This window comes from Lethenteron reissneri, chromosome 57, assembly GCF_015708825.2.
Source record: "Lethenteron reissneri isolate LAM-NWPU_2019-01 chromosome 57, ASM1570882v1, whole genome shotgun sequence".
NCBI lineage: Eukaryota > Metazoa > Chordata > Hyperoartia > Petromyzontiformes > Petromyzontidae > Lethenteron > Lethenteron reissneri.
In genome coordinates, this window is record NC_083835.1 from 46,039 (window position 1) to 67,541 (window position 21,503).

General features: G+C 48.4%; 1 protein-coding gene across 9 annotated transcripts in view; it reads right to left on the minus strand.

The window, feature by feature from the left end:
* LOC133357145 (rho guanine nucleotide exchange factor 7-like) overlaps positions 1-21,503 on the minus strand; it is a 74,971-nt gene continuing 53,468 nt past the window's right edge. For 6 of the 9 annotated variants that reach the window (XM_061574945.1, XM_061574946.1, XM_061574944.1 and 3 more), the window contains one exon: positions 10,977-19,514. In XM_061574945.1, the coding sequence (XP_061430929.1) occupies positions 19,141-19,514 (374 nt within the window). In that variant the 3' untranslated portion in view covers positions 10,977-19,140. Of the gene's footprint in view, positions 5,386-5,974; positions 6,030-7,249; positions 7,350-10,976; positions 19,515-21,503 lie in introns of those variants that run through there. The other 3 variants (XM_061574954.1, XM_061574947.1, XM_061574950.1) reach the window with 2 other exon arrangements.

A 21,503-nucleotide genomic window follows, 5' to 3' on the forward strand; every position in this document is an offset into this window, starting at 1 on the left:
TTTGCGCATTCACCAGTAAAACTTTATTAAAGACACCGTAATAGAAAAAATAACTCTGAAGAACTCCAAGTATACATTTATAAGCAGAGTTTATATAACAGTATGATATTACACGAGCCTTTGAGGCAATTATCCACAGCTAAAATTAAATCATTCATAATACTTAAGCGATACACCACCGCTCACAGTAGCACGGCCAATAGAGCAGAGTTCCTGACCTCCAGACCGTAAGTTCACACCCTGGTCAGGGTCGACTGCCCCCCCCCCCCCCTTCATCACATCACCACTGTCGTCTCTTCAAGGTTGGTAAAATAAGTACCGCCTGCTGCAGCTGTACTTATTACAGGGAAGTCAACGGTCTCCTTGTGTTCACTTAAGGATACACTGGTCCCTCTCATAGGAACGTGGATTTTCGCAGGTAAGGGGATGATGGAGGTGTGCACCACCAGCATTCACTCAAGATCATTGCCAAGTGCTTATTCCAGGCTGAGTCAACCTAGGCGACCACCTGATAAGACATACCAATCTGACTACAGTGTTAAACTTGCACATTTGCAAAGGAACTGGAACACCAGGGAGCATTGTCTGGACTTGCAGTCGGAAGAATGCTCCCTGTTCTATGCAGGTATCATCTGTTCTACTCGTGGTTACGTGACAAAGTCCTCACATCGCTAAACAAGTATAATTGGATTCATGTGGTGTTGACATCGCCACTTCAATTGGCTGCTGCTAGTTTTTTACAGTTACTTTTGTTCATCCTGTGACATTTTCAGGATGGCCGTGCCAAGCAGTGGGCGAAAAGTGTTGTTTCCTAATTAAGTGATTTCAGAGTAATTTATCTAATTTGGCACACAATGGCCTACTCTGCTCCAAATGACATCACGGAATTTTCAAAGTTCACTGTGAAGCAGATGGCGCATATTTTATGGTTAATACACCCATCGTGTTAACCATGACACCTTGCTGATTCAAACCGCGAAGCTCTGCAAAAAGCAAATGCGATACTGCTCAGCAATGTCACCGCTAAAGTTCATTTGCAGACCAAGTCTGTAGTCCAGGGTGGCTCCATTACCTACCATTAATGATGCGCATAACATAAACGCAATTCAAGCTGAAAATTCACCCTGACGTTGAGAGGTGTTGAGACTGAGAGGTTACGGAACCACTCTGTGACATCTCAACTTTAGTTCCCAGAGAAGGGCTTTCAGGTCACAGCGAGGCCAGTGAATGAGTTTGTGGCTCCACAAAATTAGGCTTTTCCCATTTAAACTTAATTTGGAGCTTTCGTGACAGCAGGAATTACTTTTTGGTTCTTTCGGCAAAGTCACGTATAAAAAGAAAATAATAAATTACATACTAGCATACGACGTTTCGATTGCAACACAAGCAATCAGGTATAAATGAAATAGAAACACAAATCTAGTATACAATGAGTGCCACTCACCGTGCCACTCATTGACGTGCTAATTTCTCTAACCCCTCCCTCTCTCTCCGCCCCCGCCCCCTCTATTTAAGGCCTCAACACAGAGGCGTGGTTTCTCTGTGTGCCTGTTTGTCTCTCTCTATGTATCTCTGTGATATCTGTCTGCTTATATGTCTGTCTATATGTCTCTGGTTCTGTTTTATCTCACTCTCAAATTTAGCATTCTCAGGAAGAACGTAATCAACCAGGTAGGGTGTTGACTGTTATGTTATCCGACTCTCTGTTGTATTACATTATATTTCTAAGTATACTAGATTTGTGTTTCTAGTTCATTTATACCTGATGATTGCTTGTGTTGCAATCGAAACGTCGTATGCTAGTATTTTATTTATTATTTTCTTTTTATACGTGACTTTACCGAAAGAACCAAAGAGTTTTCCCATTTAAGCAGTCTCCTCACAATCATAACAAACCAGATGAGATCAGCGCTAAGAGTGGATGAAAGGTGTTGGAATCCAACAATGCGGGTTAAACAGAGCAACAAAAGTGCAATTTTCCAAGATTGAATCTTTGTTACACAACCCGTGTGAGGCTGCATTGTTCACGTTCGTGTCACCTTGAGGGTAACCGAGGAAAGCTCCAAACCTGCTTTGATTGACAAAGGCAACCTGGGATTTGTGGATAGTTACACAAAGCAACTTGAACTAGGTTTCTCATAACCTGAATGACTTTCAGTTGCAGACGAAGCAGAAAATTACACTTTAGTTGCTCGAGACAACTGTTTTTGTCTTCTGTAACACAAGTAAAAGCCACATACTGGACCAGTTCATTCGCAACCTCAATGGCAATTCCATTCACAATGTGGATGTATACAGTGTCTGAATGTGACTGCATGTTAAACCATTGTACACGAGGCCGGGGGGGGGGGGGCATCAAGAAAATGTTAAGAGGATTTCAAGTCTTTTTCATTTGAAATGGACGCGACGGGTGAAACAAGCCGCAGGGAGAATAAAGCAACGTGAAACCTTCATGCAGGTATCAGCTGTTCTTCTCATGGTTACGTGGTAAAGTCTCAACGCGAAACCCTTGAGACCAACTCGCAGGAGCTTCCATGACGCATCCAGAGTCCCGTCCACAGCTGCAGGACGCCACGAGCTCAGCAGCCGTGGAGTGACGGCATCGACAGCAGCACGGACATTTTGTAACGCAATTAAGATTCCGATTTCCGACTCAACTCAATTTACATTTGTGACGAGTTTAAAGTAGCCGCCTGTTTGCGTTTCTTGATCCCACCCTGCTCAGAGGGATTCTCATTCGCGACGCGTTTTAGATTGCTGCAGTGAAACGCCTTTGGGCACCAGAAACTGCGATAGAGAACTACAAGCCGAACGTCAGGACGCGTGTTAAGATGGACAGGGGAAGAAGGGGGCACACGAGCCAACTGGCATCAGCTCCACTCCCAATCCGAAATGGACAGCGAGCCACTAACCCTACCCCTAAGGATAACCAACTAGACATCGGACACAAGCACAAACCCTCCCACTTGACCCTGCACTTCTAGCCTAACCTCCGGCACTTAACAGGCCCGTCTCGCCGTTCGTTTCGTTTTTGGAGCTCACGCCGTCCTTGTTCATGGCTCTAGCATCCCGATTCATAGGTCATCGACTACTCACTCAGACCTCCCAGGTTCACAAGCAGCACAGACGCCTCACAATATATCACAGCGTCACCCCTATCCCACACGCTCCAAAGAACATTGGTGTGGAACAGGGATGTACCATTTGTCTTTCTGCAGGGGTGATGACGAACCATTCAAGTGACCCCCATTATCTGGCAATAACACCTACGTAATTCAGTCCAGAGATATGAGATACTAATGATAAGACTAGCTACGATAATGTGACTGAGGCTGGAGGTGAGTCACTTATGTCATTATGCATCGTGTTTCACACCTCCAATCACCAGTCTTGAAGCCGAGTTCAGAACACATCATAATGTATTGGTTTTGAGAAGACAAACGAGGGAAACGTCCTCGATTCAGTGTTACTGGATGAATTCACATTCATATACTCACTATACCTGGGCACGTTAAAGTAGCTTACGTGCGCCTAGATGGAATTTTATGGACATGTTCTGACAGGTTAGGTAGGTGGCTTGACTTTAAGGCACGAAATCACAACTTGGTCACAGGACGAGTTGAAAATGCGTGGTCAGTAATGTGTTTATCTCGCAACACAGAGCACAGTAACCATTAGTGGATAATGTGGCTTCACGGTGCACTCAATATCCCATCTATAGCCCAGACCTCAACGTATAAGTGCCACGCATACGAGTTCTAAACGGGGATTGTCGCATCCCTAGTGGGTGACTAAGCTCAATGCTCTGTGAGATGAATGTGTGAACAATGATTGGTAAATTCACACAGCACAGGAAGTGCGCTGTCAAGAAGTAATGGGTTTCTTATGTTGCGGTGGCTCCACGTTTGGCACAGGACCCCTCACGCTGTGCACACTGAGTATTGGGTAACAATAAGACGCCGCTGTCTGCTTCTCTATTGCATCTGTCCAATCCCACTGGCCGCGTGCTGCCTAATACTGATCTCACCCAACTTTGAATGCCACTGCCCAGAACAAGTGTCCTCCACAGCAAGAGCTCCGAGCGTTGCGTTCCTTCACACATTCAACACTGTTAGTTTTTACCACAATCACAGATTACTCAGAGATGATGGCATTTAAAGCCCAAGCACCCACACCACGTGAATACAGTGTAAAGACGAATGCAGATGCAATTACGAGCCATTTCAACTTGCTTGTTAAATTTCCTCTCTTCGTCAAAAGGCGGCTTTGTCTCACTGCGTCGTCACAAAGACATAACGAGCTCGGTCTCTTGTCGAGGACACTAATTATTGCTCGCCTCTAATATCTGCCACCCGAGACAAACGCCTGTGTTAGAGTGACAAAACGATGGAATCATAATTACATTTTAGTGATAGCTCGTCATTGAGGGAGACCCGGACACACATCGTCTGCTGTGGGAAGCGAGTTTCTGTGTTGTACAAGGAGGCATCCAGAGGCCTTTGTATTCTCACAGTGCGTGCACTTCCCTTTACAGCGGCGCTCTCTCACAGGAGGCTGAGAGGTATCAAGATATAAATACACAATGCACACGTTTAAAACTAACCATGCAGCAAAATAGCAATGAGACCCACCATACAAGGATTCACAAGTTCTCGAGTCCTTAGGGTTGCTCTTCTGCAGCTACAGGGGGGCAAATGAGATCAAGCTGTACTCGCTGGATCCACATCAAGTGGACACGAGCAGCAAATCGTGACGCTTCTCAAACTTCGAAATTTACTGCTGAGCACTTCTCACCAACGACTGTGAAACAGGGTCGGTGGATCACACAGGGATGGGTGCAGCAAAGTACAAGATGCGGGATAAGGAGGCGGTGGCTCAAAGGGACAGTACAGCAAGTAGCTTTAAGACGTATGGGTGCTGGAGTCTTCTCTGATATGTGGAGTTTCTCCGTGAACTCCAGTTTACATCCAAAATTACAAACTAAGTGGCCAAACATGGCAAGCAAGAGCCCTGAGACTCGCACTTCATCTGAATATCTTGACACGGATGATTATTATTAACGTATAGTAAACAAAGTTAAGGATTTAAAAATGAACTTGCATTTGCCTTTAAAATTTGGAATATTGAGATGTGACACTGGACAAACAAACACTGACTCTTTGAATTGCTTACACAAAGTAATTGATTCAGTTGGTGAGACTATGAGTCTGTGAGGTTGTGAGTGAGGTGACGAGCGATGGAGGTGAGTTGTAGAAGTGGCTAGGTGCTGCCCTCGTCCCACACCGCTTCCCCTCCACTCGGCTTTAGGTGCCTCAACAGTAACTTCTGCAGATCCTGGCGTGCGCGGCTCTCTTCCTCCAGCGTCACACGCAGCCTCTGGGACTCCTGACGCACACGAGGGGGTGGGGTAGGGGTCAAGCAATGGAGCGGGTGTCAAGTAGAATGATGCCACTGTAGCTTCTCACTACAAACGCTCTCTCTCGTCCTGCCAGATCCTGCAGCTGCTGCGTATTCGACACACGACCTCCAAGGTCTGCCCTGACAGTATCCCAATGTCTGCCCTTAGGTAGGTCTTCTCTTCCTTTTGGTCACCAGGCATGTGGAGACCACCCTGATGTCTAAGAAATCGCCCCTCTCCTGTCCTGCACACGTGTCCCACCCAGTGCAACCTTTTTCCTGATAATTTCCACAACACTCACTTGCTCTGTTCTCTTCTGGAATTCCGCATTGCCTGCCCTGTCTTCTCACCAGGAGTAAGGGATTATGAGAATGTTGTAGGGGGAACACTGTTCGTATACACGGAACGATACCTGGTGCGATGTGAAAACAACCACGGGAAGACAAAGGCGGCCAGGCAGAGTGCTACCCACACCACCCCATCGTGTCGTGCCAGCTGAACTGCTAACAGGACTTGCCCCAAGAGCCCATAGAGTTCACACAGGGATCTGTGTATTTGTAAATGAGGGCGCCGTACCTGTTTGAGCTCCTGAACCTGGTCCCGTAGGGCGTACACTGTATCCACCAGACTCCTAAATGCACACACACACATTCATGAACATATAAACAAATATCACCCACATAGCCTTAACAGACTATAGGAGCAAGTGCTGTTTGCGAACACCTATGAAGCCGGTGGGTGGCCAGTACCACACCCAACCAACTTTGTCTCCCTAGTGGTGATGTTTACACACCGCACCAGGTACTCATTTGAGGCTGAGTCGACCCTAGGGGAGGCCCAAGACCAGTTCAGATAATCGGCACTGTTGTTCACTGTGAGCGGGAATCAAACCCGGGTCAACACATTTGTCACGCGGAACGTTAACCGCTACACTACCACTTCCCACTTCAAGCACACACATTCACACACATACACGGCACACCATACGCAATGGTTTCCTCCAAATATAATATCAGGAGGTGACGGGACAGACCTAGGTGCCATGGGTGGACTGAGATGACTGGCAGATGCATCACCTGTGCCCTCTGCTGTGCCGACTTGTTGTATTTTAGCCGCCCGGCACTCGTTGTTGCGAGCGTCGCTCCTCTACCTTCTGTTATTGTTGGAGGGTGACCACCTCCAACTGCCCAGTAGCGTCCTTCACGAGCCTCCTCCATCGAAGCAGATCTTAACAATGCTGGTACCAGTCTTTAGAAAGTCCACTCAGCTCCACATCCTCCTGTACCGCATCAGTTCATCTCCTCTCCAGCCCATGCCCTACCCATTTGGCCCCCTCTATCCAGTCAAACAGAAGCTGCTTGGGCATGGTGGCTACATGGCCCAGCCAACACAGTCTTGCCCACCAGAGGCGCTCACTAATGGGAATGTGTCCAGATCTGTCGAGGATATGTGAGCTCTTCACATAATCCAGCCTGGTTAAACCCAGGAGAGATCGTAGGCAGGCCAGCCTAAATGTTTCTAACCGACGAAGATGCTGCATTAGGGGGGTCCACGTTTCGCAAGCGTAGAGAAGGGAGGGAATGACCATGGCCGAGAAGACCTGAAGCTTCGTGCGGAGCGACAGACCAGATAGCTTCCACACAGCGTTATGCAACCGATGAAAAGACAATGCCGCTCGACTGATTCGAAGTGAGACCTCTGCTGTTAAACCGGAGCCGGTCATATACACACATGCACTTATATACATACACGTGGACACACACTCGTGTACACATATATACACATGTTGACACAGAGACACACACACACAGCGCACACAGTATACTCGCACTCACTCTCACACACTCTCACTTCTCCTCGATGACCGTCTGTCCATTTCCGCTCATCTCCTCCATGATGATTTTTTCCTCCTCGGGCAGCAGCAGCTGCGGCGTCGCCTCCCGGGGACAAACTGAGCAGAAGAACATCAACGGTGACACTCAGGTGTGACTCATGGGCAAGTCTCACAGGACAACCCTCACAGGGCGACTCAAAGATACCTCAGAGGGATGATTGCCATGGACGACTCATGGGATAACTCTCATGTGGGACTCACAAGGGGTGGTGCGCACAGGATGACACATTGATTGTTCATGAATGACTCTCACGGGCAACTTTAACAGTTGAGATGATGGTAGCAGACTCGCAGTATGTCTACATATCCTCTAGATCTCTCTGTCTTCCCGTTTATCTCTCAGTTTGTCTGCGTTTGTCTCTCCATCTCTCTAGGATTATGTAGCTGTTTATCCGCATCTCTAATCTCTTACACTGGATGCAGATTTCTGGTGTTCTTCATATATTGTCAGTTCCTCCCCCTGACACCTGTGCATCGTGGATGTCCACCCCGATTGCCCACTCCTTAAAACTAGGTCCCCTCCCTCGCACCTTCTGCAACGAGTGTGTGGAGTTCGAGATCTGGGCTTTCGTACCAATGCCAGGAGCTGAACCTCATTTACGAGGATTGCAGTGCAAGCGTGATAACTATTCCACCATGACTCCCCGACAAACGACCACACAAGTTGCCATTTACTACAGTGGCAGTCATTTCTGCGTGGTGCATATGTATTACATTAATATTCCGCTTGTTTGCCCAGCAAAGCCTCACTATTTTTAGGAAGGTCCTGCCAAGTTTTGGCAGTAAGAGTGATGATTGCTGCTGTATGCATTCTTGTTGCTGCTGTGCTCAAGCACCACAGATATCCCTTGTAAAATAGCCAAACTACTGGCTAAACGGGATCAACTGTGTAACAAATCAAAATAACGGAACATTTGAATGTAAGTTTAGGAATTTTCAGGTAATATTAAAATTTGTATCATTTCCATTGTGCGAGTGTGTAATTGCCGAGCTGTGCGGTAGCCTCCTCAGTGGCCACATTGCCACGCGTGTCTCTCGTGGAGACCTCCGCCAAGCTGAGTGGACAACAACACGCCGTATCGTTCGTAGTGCCACAGTTGCAGTATGGGTTGTCACGAAGACCAACGGTGGAGGTTGGCTGCAAGAGACCTTGCCCTCTCTGGCGGCTGTTCAATAGGGCCCACTGACGGCATGGAAGGTTGGAGCCAGGTGGGCAGACTGTAGGATCTGCGTTAAGGAATTGGTTTGGTGCTGATTTTTCTCTCCATTCCTCCTGCCAGCCACTCTGCCAAGCAGTCCTGGATCATTACGTTGATAGTGGCCTAATCCTGCAAATGACTGAACAGGATCTTTAACGTCCACTGCAAAGCAGTCGGTGCATATTTTATGGTTAATGCCGCAGTGTTAACCGGGGCGGCCACTGGATTCCAGCCATGAACCTCTTCAACAAGCGGCGAATGCTCTACTGCTGGGCAATGGTCACCGGCCCGAGGCTCCATGGACTTTTTGGCCACCGGAAGTGCAAATGGATCACGAGCAACGGTCATGGTCCAGGCCCAGATTACACGAGCCAACAGATGTGGACACTACCCACACTTTTCAATGTGCCAAAATTCTGATTGTGACACTTACATGCATGTAATACTCTCATAGTTCATAACCATGTACACTCAACCTGAAAGATAATCTCAAGAGCCATACAGACTGCTGTGGCAAGTGCTGTTGGCAATCATCTATTAAAGCTGGAACAGCACATGGAGGGATGGTCTGGCCAGAACCACACTCGGTAATCTTTATTTCCCTAGTAGTGATGTTTACGCGCTGCTCCGGGTCCTCATTTAAGGCCGAGTCGAAAATGGAGGAGCTCAGACCCAGTTCAGTATCGCTCGCACTTATGTTACTCATGGCAGGGACTCAAACTCGAGTCGTTGCATTCGTAGCAGTCCGCTGAGCACTGCTACTGCTCCAACAACAAAAACCGCCATTCGCCACTAAGTGGCGGTGACGTCACCACGACGCTTGTGCCAGGCCAAGTGCACCTTGAGGCCACGTGAAGTGTCGAACGCCCGCTGGCAGGAGATCACGGGGCAGACCCAAATGCCACGGGTCGACCGACTGAGATGACTGGCTGATGCACCACCTGTGCCCTCTACTGTGCCAACTTGCTGTGCGCTTTAGCCACCCGGCGCTCCGCTCGTTGTTGTGAGCGTTGCTCCTCCGCCCTCCATTGTTGTTGGAGGGCGACTGCCTCCAACTGCCCAGTAGCGTCTTTCACGAGCCTCCTCCACAGAGGCCGATCTTGACACCGCTGGTACCAGTCATTGGCAAGTCCACTTAGCTCCACGTCCTCCTGTACCACGTCACTCCATCTCTTCTCTAGCCCGTGTCGTGCCCGTTTCGCCCCCTCGATCCAGCTGAACAAAAGCTGTTTAGGCATGCGGTGGCTAGGCATGCGGGCGACATGGTCCAGCCAATGCAGCCTTGCCTGCCGGAGGAGCTCACCGATGGGACTTTGTCCAGATCTTTCAAGGATTTGTGAGCTCCTCACACAATCCAGCCTGGTTAAACCTAGGATGGATCGTAGGCAGGCCAGCCTAAATGTTTCTAACCGACGAAGATGTTTCATTAGGGGGGGTCCACGTTTCGCAAGCGTAGAGAAGGGAGGGAATAATCGTGGCCGAGAAGACCTGAAGCTTCGTGTGGAGCGACAGACCAGGTAGCTTCCACACAGCGTTACGCAACCGATGAAAAGATAATGCCGCTCGACTGATTCGGAGTGAGACCTCTGCTGTTAAACCAGAGCCGGTTATGAGCACATTGCCCAGGTATGGGGAAGCTCTCCACAACTGCCCTATCACCAATTGGGAGTTGCGGGGGTGGAGTGTCCGATGGTACAAAATACCCAGGCAGGTGCTTAGTTTTGGTGGGGCTGATGGTAAGGCCCCACCTCTTAGTGGAAAGCTCCAGGTTCAGCAGCAGCGCCGAGTGAGCAGCAATTACCAGATCATCGGCATACATAACGTGGTTTAGCAATAGGGAGCCATCCCCTGACCGCACCCAGGCATTGATCAGCCATCCCATTGTATCTGTACCAGATGGAAATTCCTCCGATACAGCTATTGAAGGCTTCACGAACTACATGGTCGAAATAGATGTAAAATAGTGCTACTGCTCCCCACACTTGTACACACAACTGGTATACATAGAAAGACAGCAACCCAAAAAACAAAGATTCCCCCATATAGTTTGAACAGACTGTTGGGGCAGGTGCTGTTAGCGAGCACCTATGAAATCCGGCACGTCACACGAGGGGGCAAGTGGCCAGCACTACGCCCGACCGCCTTTGTCTCCCCAGTGGCGATGCTTACACACCACAGCAGGTATTAATTTGAGGTTGTGTCGATCTAGGGGAGGCCCAGGGCCGGTTCAAATATTCGTCACTCGGGCCACCGGGTTTGTAGCGCAGTATGCCAACCACTATCCTACCGCTCCCCACACACTCTCTCATAACACTCGTATACACAGAAACAATGAATCACACACACACTCGTTCACGCATAAACATACCAATACACACATCACACACCACCAGACACTGCAGCGTCCATTGACGCCACAGCCCAGTTACCCTCTACAGGGTCAGTCACCTGCCCAACCGTGTGGCATCTGACAGGCACGCGGAGACCGTGTGCACCACTGTTTATTTGTCAGGGAGTGGAATCGCACCGCCACAGTATAGAGAGAACATCAACACGGCGCCACCTTCACCGCACGCCGTGCTCTGAAGAGGGCGAAAAGAAGCACCGCGCCCAATGTACCGGCGCACCAGGATTTAACCACAAGCAGCAGCAGCACCACACTCGAGTCTGAGAGTCATTAGTACTAGGACCACGGACTCCCTCACTCAGCAGGGACTCGGAGCTTGCCAGGGAGTGGACCCGGTAGACATGGCCACACAGCCACCTCCACGGCCATCTCCCTGCCTTCGGAACATGACTCCGACTTGCATCAGAAATTGCAATTAAATTTGTTAAATAAAACTTTTAAACATTGATGTGAGCTACCTGCTTTTTGAGTTTGATGATTCGGCAATGGCTTGAGGTTTTAGATGTTTGTTCTTGTAAAGCAGTGGTTCTTACCCTTTACTGCAGCCTTGCACCCCTTTGGTTCTCAATCGTAAAACAATTTACGTTAACAAATACAGAGGTTTAATGAAACAAAGTAGTTGTACTTACGTACCCATACTTAATTTGTGTTTCCATGATTTACCTTCTAAAAAAATCTGCCCATATGTCTCACACCTGGGGTGCGTGCGTGCACCCCAGGTGAACCACTGTTGTAAAGTACCCTGGGATGCCCTGCACTCCCAGCTCTGTATATAAACAAATGGTTTATTTAATTTCACATCAATTATGGTATTTTATGCGACCAGTCAGTCGAGTCCCTTCAATGTGCACGTCTCGCCCAGCATGTGCTGTGGTGTCAAGAGCTGTCCTCTGTCTGCATGGTGTCAGTCATCCAACATGGTAATATTTTAGAACTCAGATGGTTGTTTTTCATGTACTCATTGGTGAGCGGGCTGAGACCATCACCTTGTTACACTTCACACCTTGTTACACTTCAGAACCCGGTGTCATGAAGGGCGACTGGAACCCGAATTTGGGCTCACACCTGGCTTCCAGCGGAGATGAATGGGGCTCCCTTCGTATGGCTGGCAAGGGTTGTTTGAAATAAATAACGGTTCTTGAGATTTGGTAAAAATGCCGTCGTTATTCCACCATCTTCACGGCCTGACGACAGGACGCCTCGAGCCACGAGGAGGCCGTGTTCCCGAAGGTCCATGTCATGAAAATACGAGGGTTAAATTCCTTTAAATTACTACAAGTCTAGTTCCTTCTCCTATAAAGATACAACCCAAAGCACATGGCCATCATCTTGTAGCTACACACCTATGCCGTGTATACTCCACACTCTTGAAGCTTCGTTGGTGAGAAAAATATAAGAATTTAACATCAGCCAAGTATTTAATTAGGGAACATGAGACATAAATGTGAATGTATTACTGCAGGGACATCACAGAGTGTTATCATGAGAAAGCTGCCCATGCTCTCACAGTGACAACAATAACAATTCCCTTCGTTTAACCAGGGAAGTCCAAATTTCATGGCGTTTTTAAGATGGTCCGCATTTGGCTCAACCATGCTCGGCTTTCGTGATCGGACGTGATTTGCTCGTAATATCGTCTATACTTTCCAATTGAACTGTTCACGCTCCAGTGGGACACGGCCTGGGTGGGAAGCTAATGGATTGAGGAACCGTGTGATTATGGGATGGCGTCTTCTTCTAAGGACAAGGAATCTAAGAGATCACAAATGCTGGATCGCAGTTGAACACGAGCGTGCAAAAGTCATCGCGGAATAAACTGCGTCATTATTGATGCTTAGAAAACAATAATTTAAAAACACATCTGTGTAAATACTAACATTGGCATTAAAAATCCAGCTTAAAACACACATCATGTATGCACACATACATACGCGTGCAGGGGAACCTGCCTACAGATCTACGCTGCAATGTCACACTCGTAGACGCGAGGTTCTATATAAACTCGACGCAATGGGATTATTTGTAAATATTTGTACTCAAAACGCATTTTTACCATTAACCTTGATTCGGATGACACCAGGGATCTGATGCCGACGCGCGTTTGTGCTTTTAAAAAATTCCCCAGATTCGGCAGCCGCACCAGACCGACCGAGCCAAGGGCCCGGTCGCCACCTCCCCTTTCTCTTCTCTCCACGTCCTCACCGTGGGTCACGGTGACACCCGTGTGCACCAGCCTGAGGGACTGCACCGGGGGTGCGAGTCAGGCGCTTCCCTTTGTACGGGAAGGAGAGCTTAGCATAGTTGGTATAATCATTGCAGGGAAATTAATGCGTTATGGCAATAACTTAATGAATCGGCAAAATAGAGCAACATTTGTTAATAAAAATAACATGATTTACCCAGGAGAGCCTCGCCGAGACTAAGACTATTTAAAGAGGATCCTGCATTATCGACAACACTCATACTGGTGAGCACATTGGAGAACTCAGATCGCAGTGTGCCACATCTCAGTACAACCAGTGTACACAACGGTCGACAGCCTACTTGCTGTACTGCCATCTCTCACATACATGGAGACAGAATAGAGAATGTGGGCTCTGGGTGAGAGCACGAGCCAGGAGTAGATTCACAGCACTATTTCAAACAAAACTACAAGTGGAAGTTGGTTGTCCCTCCCCACACCTCTGATTTACGTGGTTGGCAACGTAAGTGTGAAAGAAGTTCAACATACAAACAAACATTGCAGGCTGGGAATAACGAGATTTGACAGCACAGCGGTGTGCAGCATCACATGGACAACATCTCTCAGCCCTATCCAGACCACCAGCTCATAATAACAGAATGTGGCCATATTGTTATTTAAGCAACCAAATCAGACTGCTTCCTGTTGGGATGGCCCCTTGAGCACCTCCGGTTAGAACGGTTGGCAACGTACAGTGTGAAAGACGTTCAACATACATACACACAGTTTAAAACACAGGCTTTCGCGACAAATACTATCCATAAGAGGTTTTTGGGTTAAATCGCATTGTTTTGTTAAACCTGCCACCACCCGACACAGCCAATTAGTGAGGTTTGTCACGTAAACTAAACACACCAATTCGTACCCGAGTGTGTTCGGCTGGATATCCATTGTAATTTACATGCAGACATGAACCCCCCTTCTGGCCTTCGTACCTGATTGGCTCACAAGTGACATCCTATGTATCCCTCTATTTAAGACCGAAACCGGAGGATTTCTCCACAACTCTGTCGCCTGTAATTACTGGCAGAATGTCGTACTCGAATTGCAAATGTTGTGGGTTCATTCTCCAACAGACCGGTGTGCCCTGTACTAGTAACCAATCGACATGTTCTGTTCACGTGACAAACCTCACTAATTGACTGTCGGGTGGTGGTGGGTTTAACGACATTTATATTTACGTGATCTATCCCAAAAACCTCTATTATGGATACATCCATCCATCCGAGGTTTTTTGGGTTATAACGCGTAAATGTGTCGTTAAAACCTCCCACCACCCGACACAGCCAACTAGTAAGGGTTGTTAAGTAAACAGAACGTGCCAATTCGTCACTAGTACAGCACACCGGTGTGTTGGAGGGAGCGAAGCCACAACATTTACAATCTGAGTACAACGTTTCGCCAGTAATTACAAATAGCTTCATCAGGCGACAGCCAGATTTGTGCAGAAGTCTAACTGTTCTGTTCCTTATATAGAGACGTAGATGTGTTGACCACGCTTCTGCACTCTTGCGCCACGTGGGGGGGGGAGGGGAATTACTGAGGCAACGTACATTATGCATTATGCGAGCCTTTGAACTTGTCCTTCCTGTCTATTGTGTATTAAATAGATGTATCAACGGTAATTCCTATGGAAGTATGCTGCCCTTTGTAGCCATTCATTTGCACAATGTATTGATTATTCGTTTCCACGCAGCACTAAGCGATCTAACCCAAAAAAACCCTCTATTATGGATGATATTGGTCACGAAAGCCGACGTGTTATACATACATACACTTTCTCTAAACTGAGTTGGCCGTCAAAATGACAAATTGGCCACGCATTCACTATTGAGCTCGACGTCTAAATAGGGATGAGAGCTTTTGTATGTGATCTGCGCACCTGTGTTAAATCTACTGGAAATAACATTGTGAGACGGCAAGTAGAACACAAAGATTAGAGGACACACTCAAGTTAATGACATCGTATTGAGCGTTAAGAGAAGCTGGCGTGGGCGGGACGCGCCACGGCAAGAAGTCGGGACGGTGGCCGACGATCGATACGAATGACGGAGTGTCAGCCAAAAGAGGGAACGCGGCGCCTTACGAGAGGACGTATACCAGCTCGTGTGCTGGCTGGATTGTTACATCGCAGGGCCATGATACGTAGAAATGGTTTTGAAATGGTTTTGAAATGGTTTTGAAATGCCTTCATCCAGCAGTGGATTGATCACGGCTCTTGATGATGAGGGAAGTAGCACAGAGCTGATGCAGAGTGGCAGCGCTGGACAGTGACAACTCAATTATCTCTGCAGGAGAAATAACTCGGCTTATTGCAATGAAAGTCTATTCATAGAAATTAGTATCATTTTACAACAAGGAATACTATTTCTTAAACAGCAACTGCTGGCAACATTTACTGTGATCAATGCTTTGTTTTTACAGTAGTGTCCTGATTACAAAGAGATATTGTTGGACGGAATCCATCATGTACAACTTCCTGGAAATAAAACGAATTCACTGCTTCCCAAACACATTTTACAAATTATGAAAAACGTAGACATGTAGAGTGCGTTGTTTGGAAGGACGTAGACATTTCCATTCTTTCAATCAATTTTCCAAACAACTTTTGATTGAAAAAATGGCAACGAGTTGAAACCGTGGCGAATGACCCAAGACCCGGTTCCTGCATCACTCAGAGCCGCTGGGCGGAGCCACTCGGGTCCCGACGTCTCAAACCCCCTTGGCACCAAACCCACCCTGGCACCACCCTGGCACCACCCTGGCACCGCGATAGCGAGGTCCTCGCACGCAAACTAAACAAGGCGTGCACAGGGCCGCCTGTGGACGCTTCTCCCGCTGCTCCTGTAATCCTCAGCGGGCTGCCTGAGTTTGGCCGAGTCAAGGATGAGATCGCCGAATCCGAGGATTCCTACGCCCCAAGTTGTCGCGGTCCAGACCACTCGTCACGCCGCATGGCTACGGCGCACCACCATTTGAGGTCTCTCTCCAACAGGTGCAGAACAACACGAATAATTAAGAATAATAAGTAACATAGACCATCCTGCGTCACAGTACAGCAAGCAGGTTGCTACTTAGAGCAATCCAATGCCCCCACTTGTCGCAGTCTTGTGTCACCATCACTCAGACCGCTTTCCATGTGACACCAGAAGATGCAAATTGCATCTGCGCTGTTTACTTCCAGCCTCATCATTCTCTCCTTTGTTATTTTCTGGGACCCGCATGAAGGCCCTCATCCAGCATTGGTGCGTGGACAAAGCGACTTCACTGCGGCCTCCTCACCGATGTGGTGTACGTGGCCCCACCAACTTAAGCAGCATTATTTCACAAGCGATCTCTTAGCCAATTGTTCCGTCAACAGACATCGTTTGTTCTAAGGTCCTTTCAGGTTTATGAATATTGCTGTTTATGAGTGTCAGCAGCAGCTATGGCTGTAATGACTCATGCACTCATCCCGATCTGTGATCGTCAGCAGTCACTCTAGTGATGTCACTGTGGCCTTGCACACTTCACAATAAGCCACTGGAGTGGCAGTACTCGAGTGCCCATCAACACAACTTAACTGATTATTTTTTCATAAACAACGCTTCAAGCTTGTGTGGAACAGTCCGGGACAAGTAGAATAAGTGTATCTATTAGAGAAGAGCTTTTTATCGTTTGGGGTTGTAGCTTTCTTTCATGTTTGGTCGCAACCAGGAGAAACTCAATTGGTTGCTTCCAAAAGCACGCACTGAAGAGACTATGGAGCTGATGTGTGTATCACTGGGATGACCGCAGTTGTTAATACAGCGACACAGAAATTAGTGCAGTTGGCTACGGCCATAAGACAACTGAGGAGCCAAACAAGAGCACCCAAACGAGCCACAGTTTCTGTATCGAGAGGAGGGTTCTGTCTCGGCTGAGTCGGGGTTCCGATGGGGTCGAGGGGATGCTACACTGGCTGCTGATTGGAGCGACTGGTGACAAATTCGCGTGCATCATAGAGAAACCCGAGTCAGTGTAAGTCGTCAAATCCTCCCGCCGCCCATAACGTCCACAGCACAACCCCTTGGGGCATGACATTACCAAAGTAAAACAGGAATCAAGGGCAACACAGGGGCGCACGGCGACATGACTAACGAGGCGAATATTCCATCACATCTTGTGTGTGGTTACCATTGGTTGCTGCAAATGAGCGTCCATTGTTTAGACTTAACAGGAGGCCTATTGAGTACAAAAGTGCACAAATCTCATCTCAGCAGCCGATATCTGCTGTTCGCATTCTGAAATATTTTAAACACGCATTTGTGCATCTGCACAGGTTCAAACCCTTAAAACAACTTCTATTTTACACGCGTATTAGCCCAGGCTGTGTGTGCCCACTCGCATGTGCGAGGGAGTCTCCGAGAGGCCAAACTCGTCACAGTGGCCACCGAGATTCGAACTTCCGAGTTCAACCACACAGGGCAAGGGCGGCTCAGCCGCCACCCCCCACCCCGCAAATCTTGCCGAGTGCTCCGACCCTCGGAATTAAATACCCATAATGCAAAGTGGTGTGCACAGGTTTAACGCGCCACAGATCATGGTGATACTTTTCGCAGATGAGCGATTCTGTCAGGCACCGACGACACGAATTCTGCACGTCAGCACCATGCATGTGGGCAGTGAGACAGCTCCCGCATTAGAGAGCTCATTAAGTGCCTAACTCACTCACAAACAGCACCACTTCTAGTCCCACTACGTTTCTGTTTCCTGTTCAGTGTTAATATAGGCGTGTGTGCTATTTATTGGTGTGTGGGTACAAGTCGGTACGTGTGTGCGAGTGCTTGTACGCACAAGTGTGCGTGTGTCCACCCAGGAGTGTCTACTCAGGTTTGTGTATATGAAGGTTTGTGTATATGAAGGTTTGTGTATATGAAGGGATGTGAATGTACGTTGAACTTTCTTGCAACATACGTGGCCAACCGTGCTAATCCGACTGCTGCAGTTTGCGTGCTGTGCTACGAACCCGGCGACGGGAATTCGATTCCTGCTCAGGGGTAACATCTGTGACGATTATCTGAACCAGTCCTGTGTCTCCCCTAAATCTACTCAGCCTTGGTGTGTAAACATCACCACTCGGGAAATAAAGGCGGCCGGGCGTGGTACTGGCCACCCATCCCTTTGTGTGCCTGTGCAGGCCTTCGTAGATGCTCGCTCACAGCATTTGCCCTAACAGTCTGTAAAGGCTATACAAGGGATCTTTGTCTTTGTACTAAGAGGTGTATAAACACACTTCGGTGTGTATGGATAATTGTGGCGAGTGCGGGGTGCAGTCAGTGTGCGTGCGCAAGGTGTCTGTGTGTACAGCGGTGTGCAGACCTTGCGCACGGGGGGCTTGCCTACACAATCGGTGCAAGGTCATGCATGTGAATCAAAACTGCCGATGTGCTCCACGAGTGGAAAGAGTGCATGCACGGATGTGAATACGCAGATGTGTGTGTGCAGAGATTTAATTATCAGTATGCAGTGAATTATGCGAGACCCAGGGAGCCTGCATATCTCTGAACCTGTGTGGATACGTATGTGCATGCATGCATATTGGTGTGTGTGCATGTCTCAGCATACATTTGTCCAATGCGTGTTTGCCAATCTGCATGTATACACATGTACACGCAGGTATGTGTGAATGTGATTTGTACATGTGTGGATGCATGTATATATGTGCCCAATGTGGGGAGCGGTCATGTAGCGGTTTGCGCGCTGCACTACGAACACAGCAACCCGAGTTCGATTCCCGGCCAACATCAGTAACTATTATCTTAACCAGTCCTGGGCCTCCCCTAGGTCGACTTAGCCTCAAATGAGTACTTGGTGAAATGTTAAAAGGTGACCATAGCCAACCCAAAAACTCGTGTGCCACGCCGGCTCGTTAACAGCCCTTGCCCCAACAGTCTGTTGAGGCTAAAATGGGAGATCTTTGTCTTTGTGTGTGTCTGTCACAGTGAGTGTGTATGTCAGTGAGAGTGCCCATCTGTGTTCTTAGTTCTGGTGGTGAATGTATGAGTGTGTGCGCCGAGTGCTGTGCAGACTGCGGTACAGTGGGTACTGCGGCTGCTGCAGTGACTGCTGCAGCTGTTGTGGCTGTTGTGGCTGCTGCTGCTGCTGGTGCTGCTGGTGATGATGGTGGTGATGGTGCTGCTGGTGGTGGTGATGGTGCTGCTGGTGTGAATGGTGGTGGTGGTGGTGCTGCTGGTGCGGCTGGCTCTGGGGCAGCCACACGCTGTCGCTCTCCGCTGGGGGGGGCTGCTCTCCGGGGTGCTCGGCGGGGCCCGACAGAGACCCCCGCCGGGAGCCTGCCCCTTCAGGGGGCGGCAGCAGCACGTGGTTGTGCATCAGATCAGTCGCTTGCCAGGCTATGGCACGCACAGGGAGGAGGAGGAGGGGGGGGGGGCATGGGGAGGAGGGCACATGGACGAGGGGGAAGGAAGGTGAAGGAAGTGGGAGCAGGGAGGAGGCAGGAAGAGGGAGGAGAAGAAGTAGGAGGAGGAGGGCACAGAGGAGAAGGTAGGGCGGGAGGAGGCAGGGGGAGGTGGAGGGCATGGGGAGGAGCAGGGCACGGTGGAAGATAAGAAACGAGGGGAATTATGTGAGGGAGGGAGCAGAGGGAGATGGCGTTGGAAGCTCCGAATCAGGTCGAAGATGACATCACAAGGGATATGTTTGCGAGGGAAGGAACGGGCGAGGAACCATCACAAACAGCAGCAGCCAAGACAGAGATATGAGGCAGCACAGCGGAATTAATTGGATGTGCGGATACAGCGATAACAGAGACAAAACATAAAAGGAGTTAATGAACACGTGGGGCGTGATTAGAAAGCAGCAGGGAGGAGATTGGGAATAAGCAGTTATGTTTCAGTATAAGCAAAGCCCGTTGAAGTTGCAATGTTAAGATGTGGAGTGGATGTTAAAGAGTGAGGGTTGTCAAGGAGAGGTGTGAGTTTGTGGTGGAGGCAATGATGAATCCGAGACAATCAGTGCGAGGGTTCATGTTGTGATGCAGCAGAGGGGACGTGGGGGCAGTTTAGGCCCAAGAGGCAGTTTTCCAACAGCCAGAGCGAGGTGCGAGCGAGGTGCGAGCGAGGTATGAGCGAGGTGCGAGCGAGGTGCGAGCGAGGTGCGAGCGAGGTGCGAGCGAGGTGCGAGCGAGGTGCGAGCGAGGTGCGAGCGACCATGAGAAGCAGGGCCATGCGATGGTTCCATGCAATGAGAGAAACAAGCGACACAAAGCCACAATGATGCAAAACAGCAACAAAACACAAAAACAGTTTATACAATTGTGTCAAACGGAATTAATAAACATAATCACGCAAAATGCAAATGTTTATATTAATAAAACGTAAGTGTTAATCCATTAAGATTATCATGGATATTAAATAAAGGATCATGAAATAATGCACAGTTATGCAATGTTATGTTTAAAATGATGACAGACAACGAAAATGTATGCCAAATTGATTATTGCAACGTGATTATAATAAATGGTGATGATTTGAACAATGGCAACAAATTATTTGGTGTGGAAATGTATGGATTAAGACCGACATTTATGAGTGATTCAAGTGAAAATGGGAATAAAAATGTTGATCAAGATACACGGAGATCATTGCAAACAGCAAGGGGAGTGCAGCGCGCGATAGCGGTGCAGTTAGCAGCGGCAAGGGGACATGGAGACGACGGGTGGTGACACGGACACAGCACGGGGAGGGGACACGCAGATGATGGCACGGGGAGGAGAGACACAGACGGTGGCACGGGGAGGAGAGGAGACAGATGTGGCAAAGGGAGGAGAGGAGACCGATCGTTAGTTTAGTTTGCAACAGCAGCAGCAGCACCAGGCAAGATTAGACAGGCGTCACGGAACACAATCGACACAATCACAACACAAGACACACAACACCAGAGACAACAAAGACAAGAGATACACAACACAATACACGAGACAGCAACAACGGCAGATGAACGTGCCACACATGGAACACGTAACCTGAGGACACATCACAAATGTGTAAAACCTTACACGAGACAAACACTATGGGGATACACACCGTGAGACATCACAAACACAAAACAAGCACAACCTGACATCAACAGAACACAAGCCGTACGTGACACAACCCACAAAAACTAGACAAGCACAACGAGGCAGCTCAAGACGCACAACATTAAACTCGGACAAATGTGACGTGAATACACGGAGAACACAAACGCAAGACAAATAAAAACCCAAGACAAACTGAACACAACAAATAAAAGAACACAAACACGAGACAGCAAACACGAGTTGCGTTAGCGTTAGGGTGAGCATGAGGAGTCCGAGTGCAAAAGCAGCAGCAGCATCATGA